The sequence below is a fragment of the Strongylocentrotus purpuratus genome, unplaced genomic scaffold (genome assembly GCF_000002235.5).
Source record: "Strongylocentrotus purpuratus isolate Spur 01 unplaced genomic scaffold, Spur_5.0 spur5_scaffold_17, whole genome shotgun sequence".
NCBI classification, from domain to species: Eukaryota; Metazoa; Echinodermata; class Echinoidea; order Camarodonta; family Strongylocentrotidae; genus Strongylocentrotus; species Strongylocentrotus purpuratus.
In genome coordinates, this window is record NW_022145602.1 from 27,646,116 (window position 1) to 27,655,251 (window position 9,136).

General features: G+C 37.8%; 1 protein-coding gene across 1 annotated transcript; it reads right to left on the reverse strand.

Annotated features, from left to right (window-relative positions):
* Positions 1-2,043: 2,043 nt before the first annotated feature.
* On the reverse strand, positions 2,044-6,846 carry LOC105438919 (protein NLRC5-like). Its single transcript, XM_030988025.1, has 4 exons — positions 6,637-6,846; positions 3,794-5,418; positions 2,899-3,099; positions 2,044-2,573 (listed from the first exon to the last, which is right to left on the reverse strand). Exons 1-4 carry the CDS (start codon positions 6,770-6,772, stop codon positions 2,262-2,264), a joined length of 2,274 nt encoding a protein of 757 aa, XP_030843885.1. The 5' UTR covers positions 6,773-6,846; the 3' UTR covers positions 2,044-2,261.
* Between the last annotated feature and the right edge of the window lie 2,290 nt (positions 6,847-9,136).

Sequence of the window (9,136 nt, forward strand, 5' to 3'; positions counted from 1 at the left end):
CTTAAAACCCCGAGTTTCCGGGGGCTCTGCCCTCTGGACTCTCCGCCAATTAGTGACCTAACAGTGTCACAAATAAGGTATGTAAATATTTTTATCTGACCGTGATTTAATGCCTAAACCCCTAAGCTTTCCCCCAGGACCCCACCAAGGGCCCTAAGGCGTGCCCCTGGATGCTGATCTGACCCAATTAAATACATAAAACCCCTGAGCTTCCGGGAGCTCTGCCCTCTGGACTCTCCGCCAATTAGTGACCTAACAGTGTCACAAATAAGGTATTTAATAATTTTATCTGACCGTGATTTAATGCCTAAAAACCCTGAGCTTCCGGGGGCTCTGCCCCTTGACCCCCAGCCGGGGCTTCCAAACGTTTTTGCTCATCACGCCACTGCCCCGGGAAGGTGAGCCCCCTGGAACGTTTGCCCCCCCCCCAATCCCAAACTGCTTCCGGTGCGTCTGCTGACACCTTTTTGGAAGAAAGAGTTATGTTCTTATCCACATGTTCAAAGAGGAATTAATGTTGGAAGAAGGATTAAATAAGGTTTGAACTAAACACTCGGGTAGCGGCGCGCTGGAAAACACTCGAGTCACGGGTTGGTGGGCCAATGTTGTTTTTGTTGGTGTGTTTTGTTCTATTGGCGATTAGTCAGTAATTTGACTATTGTCGTCAAAATACTTTACGTCACGTGTTATATATCTCATTTTTGGATTATTTTCTAAATATTTTGTTTAAATATTTTTATTTCGTTTTATATTTATCTATCTTTTAAGATAGTATCGAAAATTAATATCGTAAGCAAAACATTCATGGGCTTTGTTAGTGTTTCTTAACAGTACGTGCAGATTATTTGTTATATCACATACACACCATAAGATAGTACCTACAAGCCTCTATGTTCAATAATCTTATCATACCATTTATCATTGTTGTTACTTTTTCTTGTTTTCTTTTCTTATTACATTATGTTATTATATTTTTAATGTACTGAGTGTAATTTAGCATATTTATAATATTGTATTATGTTTTACTGTTCTTATTTTATTACTTATTACATTATGTTACTATATTTTTAATGTACTGAGTGTACTTTAGCATATTATATTATTGTATTATGTTTTACTGTTCATTGTTCTCTATACAAGGGAGGTTTTACTTCCTGATAGGAAACCGTTTCGTTCTGAGAACGAACCGTACAACAGCTTTTTGTATACTGGACTCACTCTTTTTTAAGTATTCCATTATTTTTTCCGGTTGAGATTCGTTTATTTCTGTTAAAAACATAATCCTTTCTATAATATAGTTAGGGCAATATACTAAAAGGTGTTTTACTGTCTCTATTTCATGGCATCTATTACAAAAACCGGTAGCATGAATTCTCAATCTCAGGAGATCCTGATTAAGTTCAATGACTCCAAAGCGGAGGCGATGAATAACTGTTGTAATGGTGTCTTCAATCGGCCCTACACGCTGGGAAAATCTTATCTTAAATTAGCGACTGTTTTTTTAACAATTTTTCATTAGGGGTGCGTGGGGAAATTTACTTTAAAAAGAAGTTGGAAGTACATACAAATGGGGAAAGATGAATTGCAGAAAATAAAGAATTGCATTGTAGGCAAAGAAAAAAAGAAGAGAGGAATGAAGGGGGAAACTGAAGGAAGAGAAAGAATTAAAGATGTAGAAGAACGATAAAAACAAATGGCATAATAAATCATAAGATGATAGGGGCAACTAAGAAAGAATATCGTAAAGATAACATGATGGAAGAAAAAAAAATGAAGAGGGAATGAAAGGACACAAATTAATAAAACCATTTAAACTACGACAGAGGGCAGAAATATGATTAAGACGTTATGGCAAAAGGAATTAAAGAAATTGATGGTAGAAGAATCAAAGATAAAGATATACATAAATAATTTCAAATCCCTTCTTCAATAACTTTTCCCCCATATAAATCCAATTTGCAGACACAATTACAAAAAAATTGGTCCAGCTAGCCGTAACCCAAGTGTTTAGTATAATCCTGAAATAAGGAGAAGAAAAAGGGCCAAAAATGAGAGCCATGTTAGGATTGTTAAAAATATAACTTTTGTAATGTTATATTTGATTCTCTCAGGATATTGTAGTTTATAAGCCACTTCTAATGACCCCTAAATATACACAGATATTTTCACGTTGTGCATTTTAGAATAATCACTGCTAGAGTGATGGAGGTGCTTCATTATCCCCTCTTGAAAAAAATCCTCCCACCTGTTTTCCATAGAATTTAGCGTCGGTGCATAAATGAATAATGATTCCTTAATTTTATAAATACGTATCCGGCGGTCGTCCCGATGGGTTTTAGAGTTTTGTCCAAATGCCCTATGTCTGACCATGACCATCTCTGAATTGGCATATTATGACATACCTTTGCCGACGATACAATCGATGCCCATTTCGAAAAGAAGTCTTTGTGTAGCTCACTCTCGCTCAGTTCCAAACTCTCTAAGCGAGGCATCTTACAGATGAACTCTGCCAGTTTACATGATGTCAGTGGCTGGTGGTAGAGTCTGGCGAAGCCAATCGTCAGGTTTTGAATCTGCCGTGGAAATTAAAATATTTTAATATTAAAAATACAATCCATTCAGAAAATAATATTTCTTCAAAGATAAGGTAATATCATATTCATGTTCTACATTAATAAAAATGTTTTTCAAATATATGGATTTTCATTGTTTTTTATATTTGTTAGTCTTTCATGAACTAGACAGTGGACGGAGGAAAATGCTTAAAACTCTTCCATTCAACTGTCACATTTAAAGGCGAATACATTGTATGTAGGTTGTACCAGCCAAACACCTAAACCACACTATGCATTGTAAAATATTGATACGAGCATTTTGTTATAAGATTGATGAACCTACCTGACATTGTTGTACGTTATCAACTAGCATTGAGTAGAAGACAGCATGCATGGGTATAAAGTCAGGAAGCAAGGAAAGTGGGAAGAAAGTACTCATGGATCCGCCAATCCTCATGGTTCTCAGTGATGCCGAAGACAGGATGAATTCTGCCAGGTCCTGCGAAGCTGTGTGGCCACATCGCTTTGCCAAGACAAGGGAATCCTGCAAGGTAGAAAAATAAACAATTCTATGACGCGATAGAGACATATTAGGAACCAGTGCTTTGACACACGCAATATGTGATAATGGACATCGAAGCTGCTGATGACCTCGATGACTTTGTTCAGCTTAGAAGAAACGTGATATGTGTCAGAGAAATTCACAATTTATTATGCGCTATATAAATATACTCTATTAACATTTCTGGTAGTGCATAGTTTTTTATTATAAAATGTATGACTATGTGCGCCTCAACACATGAGTGTTATTATATCATCGTAGCCATGCACCAATGAAATACACTGTGAAATACTTTAAAGCGGTTTGAAAAAAGAGAATATTGTTTTTTGTGCACCTGAAATTTGGAGCAACCACGCTATAACATTCAATTTGTTTATAATGGATTCTAGAAATTTAATTTTGAGAGAAAAAAAATTGCGCCATATGTTAGCATTTAACATCACCCCTATAATTTGATTAAAAATAGAATGATGACATTATATGCTGTAGTCCATGTGTAGTACCCTCTATCGTACATTAAATGTGGAAAATATAGAAACTGGGGGAGTGGGGTTGATTAGATTTGGAGCCTTTGTCAGCTAGATTATTCTAACTTTGGACGGTTGTGATATACAATGAGATGTGCATTGGGTTTTAGGTACTTTTTTCCTAAGAATGAAGAGAAAAGTTTTATTACCACTTCACCCAGATGGTCCTTGATGAACAGCAATCCGAATACCGTATGTACTGACCAATGACAAGTGATATTCAAGGTTTTCCTACTTCTCATAAATTGATTCCCCACTTTCTTGGCTACTGATTGGTGTTGGCTCTCATACGCTACATCAACGATGAAACGCCATTCCCTATCTATTAAATAGTCATGACTGAAATCGCGGACATAGTTGAACTCGCTTTGGGCAATCTGTGGTAGCCATGACGCTTTATGTTTAGCAATGAGACGCGTCACAATGTCCAGGCCATGCTCACTCCCTTGAGCAGACGTGAAATACAGTAGATAACGAAACTCCTCTTTTTTTTCAAGGATGTCAGCCATGATCCTCTCATATCTGTCGTGATCTGAACTATACAGTGATGCCAGAAACTTGGCCGCCAAAAATTCTTGGAAGAGCTGGTGAGGAAAGTGCACCATGGATATTTCTAAGCAAGGGTTCTTCCGTCTGTCACGTCTCGGGGTAGCATGCTTCTCTCTTGTCAGGACCCCAACTTTACAGCCCAATTCCATAGATACTCTGCAACTCTGAAAGGTGTCTTCAGGAAATTCTATACGTCTGTCTAAAATCCCCTGAAAGGCAATTTCGCCAATTGTTTTTAGATGATTGGGAATCATCTGACGGAGCTCCTGCACAGTGGGACATGTCTGGGAATCATCCTTGGATCCACAATGGTCTACCAGCAAGTCGACCATCTCATCAAACAGCTGTGAAAATGTCATCAACTTAGACATTGCCTTTCGTCTTTCTCCGTCGTACTCCCTCCACATGATGCACAACATAGCGATATAGATCGGGAAGGGTGCCATGTTATCGGCAATGACATCGTTGCTGTTGATGAAATCGATCAGTTTTTGGGAGGAAGCTGCGTCTTGATTAAAGAACTTCTTGATGTACTCAGTAACATTGTCGGGTGAGAACCCATCCAGGTATATGAACGCATAAGCTTTCTTGAGTTCAGTGATGCGGTGGATCTCATGCGCCCTCCACTGTCGCGATGTTACCAAGACCGTACCGAACTTGAACAGCCGGTTGAGAATGATCTGAACGATCTGATGACTGTTGTCTGATAACTTTTCCCAAAGCTCGTCTAGACCATCAAACACCAGAAAAACGTCTTCCTGATTGGTTAGGATGTACTTATCTATCTGCACTGCTGTAAACGGATTGTTGTCAGATAGGTAGGATTTGATAACGTCACCAACTGTCTTGTTCTTGGCCTTGCGGACGGGAATCACAGCAACTAACTTGAACTGCTGGAAGCCAAGATCATTTGCCCAATCCCAAACTATCTTGGAGCAGAATGTCGTCTTTCCTGCTCCACCTCCACCTTGTACTAGTAATCGATTTGACAATTGTCCGTTGATTTTTGTCTTGAGGAGGTTGCGATAGGGCAGCGGATTCCTTTTCGTTATGTCGTTTCTATCCTCTTCGAGCAATGTCGGATCGGTGTAGATATGGTTGAACTCGAACATTACGTCATTATTGGTTGGGTCTGCTTGAATGATACAGATATTGCGTTTGTAGTACTCCTTGATGTCTTTAACAACACTCTCCAACAGGTCATTTTGTGGAAGATCGTCGGAAGCTAGAAGTAAAATGAAAATAAAAAATAAAATGAAAAAAGAATCAACATTCAAGAAAAGAAAGGAAATCAAATTAATATTGTTTCTCTAAATTTGTATGGACCTACATGTATGTCTATACATTTGCCGAATATTAGATTTGTGTTATAGGCAATGCATTCCATTGCATTTTTGCCAAATATATGCCACGCCACACAGCTAAACAGATTAGCTCCATGTACCACATTGTATTGATCATGGGATAGATATACTATACCATTCAATATAATTTAACCGTATCAAGTGCTAGACTAATCTACACCTGTTATGCACAATGGGGATTGTCATGGAGCTACTCCAGACTGGGGGTGGGCGAATTTGCAGAACCATTGTCTTGCAAGAAGGTAATCCTTCTGTTCATCAATACATGGGGCCTATTGTTTTTTGTTGGTCTGCACGCATGATAAGCGGGGGCAAATCGGCACTGATGGTTAAAGAAAAATTAACTACTTTCATGAATTACTGTTATTAACGTCAGGCAAATATTCATAGAAATAATAAATGTATACTTCGAGACCTTCTTCATGGTTATACTTTCCTGAGACGTTGCTGTTAGGAAAACGTTGGACTCTTTACACAAATTTGAGTCCATTATTACATGTAAAGGGAAAAGTAACACAATAGAGGAAGTTTTGATTGCATAATCATAATGTTCAACTTCATGTGTAGGGCAAGAGCCATGGCAATAAAAACCCTTGTCACCTTAAAGGAATAGTTGAGTTTCGTTGCAGAGGGCGCCACACATAATTTGAACCAGCCGTTGAAAAACGAGATAGCGCCTTTTACGTTTTATTCCAGCAATCCCGATGTTGGCTTTTTGTTTGCTTTTTCGTGTTGGTTTATTATACGCTCAACCAGCCGGCCCGTGTTTTGTTATTATTAATTAATTAATGGTCATCGTATTTTTGTTAAAGTGGAGCATAATTAGTGAGTTTCACACATTTTGGGGTCTAAAATTACCTTCACGGCAAATTTAGGTCCTACAAGGGCACTAGAAATGTCATTAGTTTAAGAATAACAGCAATAACGATGCACTTTTGCATTTGCGGTCTGAAAGAAGAACTCCGGGAAAAACTCAACTATCCCTTTAAAAAAGTGTTGTAAAGCGGCTTTACTTATTTTCATGATTCTTTTAAATTACTTTAAAACAAAAAAAGCTACTTTGGATTGTGAGTACTCACTGGTTTGGAGGTCTGGAACCTTCGAATTCATCAAGAGCATATCTGCAAGTCTTTCAAGTTGTGCCTCTCTCAAAGCATGTGCAAGAGATGGTCGTTCTTCAACCCTTCTCTTGGTATTTCGCCAATCGCGGAGCATCTTCAATGTACCATCATACGTCACATGCTGGTAACGGGTGTTCGTTGCTATGTACCTCTCAATTTCGGCCGGATCAAAACCAGAGGGCCTTGCCGAGAGTATCTATAGTCTTGTTGTCTGTGATGAGACGCGCGACATTTTCCAAGATGTCATCGAAACCATCTTCCTTTTCGGAGTGACCCCTTCAAGAGACATATACATAACATTCCCATGGTTATCCACTATGCCGATTCTTTGTCATGCAATTCAGAAACTGTCTGGATGTTAAGCCTGTTATCTTTTAGATGATATTATAGACTGAACAGGACTTGGAACAAGTTTTGAAAAATTAGCAATATTTATACTGACCAAACCTTGCTGAAAATCACATAAAGTGAAAAGCTCTAAACATAGATATACACATTTTGAACTAGACAGACATGAGTAAAACGAATCAGGTCAACGAATTTGGCGTATTTGTAGTTGTAGTTTATGCTGACACTCCTCATCACTTCTAGGAGCTATTCTTAAAATATCGAACTCTAACTTAATTCAATAATTAGTCAATCTTTAGGTCATCTTAAAAGCCTTTGAGATTCCAAGAAGTAGAGGAGGAGTAGGCACATGACGACGAAGAACAGGAAGAAAGAGTAAAATAAAGTCAGAAGTAGTATAGAAACAATAATAAATACAACAAGAACAATAACAACACAAACAAAAACATGAACAAGAAGGACACAAGTTAAAATATCAGTTCCAAACAGATGGAAAATATACATCATTATTACTTACGAATGTTTGCGCTTCGGTCCAGGGTTGGATTCCACATCTCCAGCCGTCATGAGGAGAGTTTCTGTGACATGAGGTTTATCAGCTTCTTTAACGTCTAGGTCTTGTGGGGTTTGAGTGGTAAACGAATTTTTCACTCTGGTGGCTGCCTGCTAAAAGTCAAAACATTATTATTGTTATTATTATTATTACTATTATTATCATTATCATCATTATTATTATTACTACTACTACTACTACTACTACTACTACTACTACTAGTAGTATTGAAAATACACATACATATATTGTTTGTTAGTGTGTTTGAGTGTGTGTGTCTTTGTATCTCAATTGATAGAGAGAAATGTTTTAATTGTATAAGTAAGTATAATGAGTTGGTACCGAATGTTGAATTGAAGAAATAAGGAAAGTGAAGGTCTGGATTGTGCCATTGATGATAGAGAGTTAATTCATTCAGCAATGCCAGGGATTATTGTGCTGGTCCAGTATTGTGTTGACTAATAGAAGGTATGACTATGCACCTGTTTCAGGTTCTGTACATAAGGGCCCGAATTCACAAAGGAGGTTTGAGCTCAAACCTTGGTTTTCGTACGTCATATGACGCGTTTTACGCGTTTTTTACAAACCTGGTTTGTAAAGAACAAAAGGAGGTTTGGCGAAACAAAAGGAGGTTTGAGCTCAAACCTTGGTCTGAGCTCAAACCTTGCTTTGTGAATTCGGGCCATTGTGTAGAGGGTTGGCATGAGTACATTCTGAGACTTGGCCACATCTCAACTTTAAAGCCAAGAGGCATGCAGGATTTGGTTCTGCTCTGAAGACATTGCTAATTTTCTTATAATTTTCTTCCTGGACAAGAACTACCGAGGTTCTGTTAAAGTCAAGAGAGAGACGGTTTGGGTTCTACTTGTGTTTTGGTTCGTTCTTCTATGATGAAATTGAAAATGACAGGGGAATGAAGCTATGAGATTTCTGCTTAGCTCTGTGGAAATAATGAGGTGTGATTGGCTTCCCTCAAACAAATCGAAAGGGAAAGAAAATATGTTGTTGGTCTTGATTCTGAAAGTCTGTTTAATCCCAGTCGTTCTAATTGAATAAAACGAATATATGTATATACATGTACATTTTACATGCAAATTTGATGATAAGAGTATAAACACAGACTAGAAAATGTATGCATGAATTCTTAAACTTAGATAGCACATGAGCCATGGGTTTTAGAGGGCTGTATAAAGTGGAGCTCAACCTTTCACAATACGAACGGACATTTTCTTATTTTCAGCGTCATCGGCAATGAATCGGGGACAATGGTGAGCTTTATCATACCATATTGATTTTTACTACAAATGTAACTTTTAATATACAGCGAAATAAATCGCGGAAAAGTAATGAATACGACATGAGTTATAACTACAAGCGAAACTGATCATCATTATTGATGATTACGTTTTGAAGTGTGGATTTACATAAAACGTCTTATTTCGGATCACATCCGAAGAGTATTTGGATTGCCATTGACTGAATTTAACACAATTTAAAGAGAGTAATGTTTTACATTCTGTAGAGGCTCTCTGCATGGAGCAGAGAAGACTTGTATTC

Excerpts from the sequence above, each read along its gene's own strand:
- LOC105438919 (XM_030988025.1), bottom strand. The coding sequence starts at position 6,772 with ATGCTCCGCGATTGGCGAAATACCAAGAGAAGGGTTGAAGAACGACCA. Across the intron at positions 3,100-3,793 it reads AGGACCATCTGGGTGAAGTG|GATTCCCTTGTCTTGGCAAA; the intron begins GTAATAAAACTT and ends TCTACCTTGCAG. Across the intron at positions 2,574-2,898 it reads ATAACGTACAACAATGTCAG|ATTCAAAACCTGACGATTGG; the intron begins GTAGGTTCATCA and ends TTTCCACGGCAG.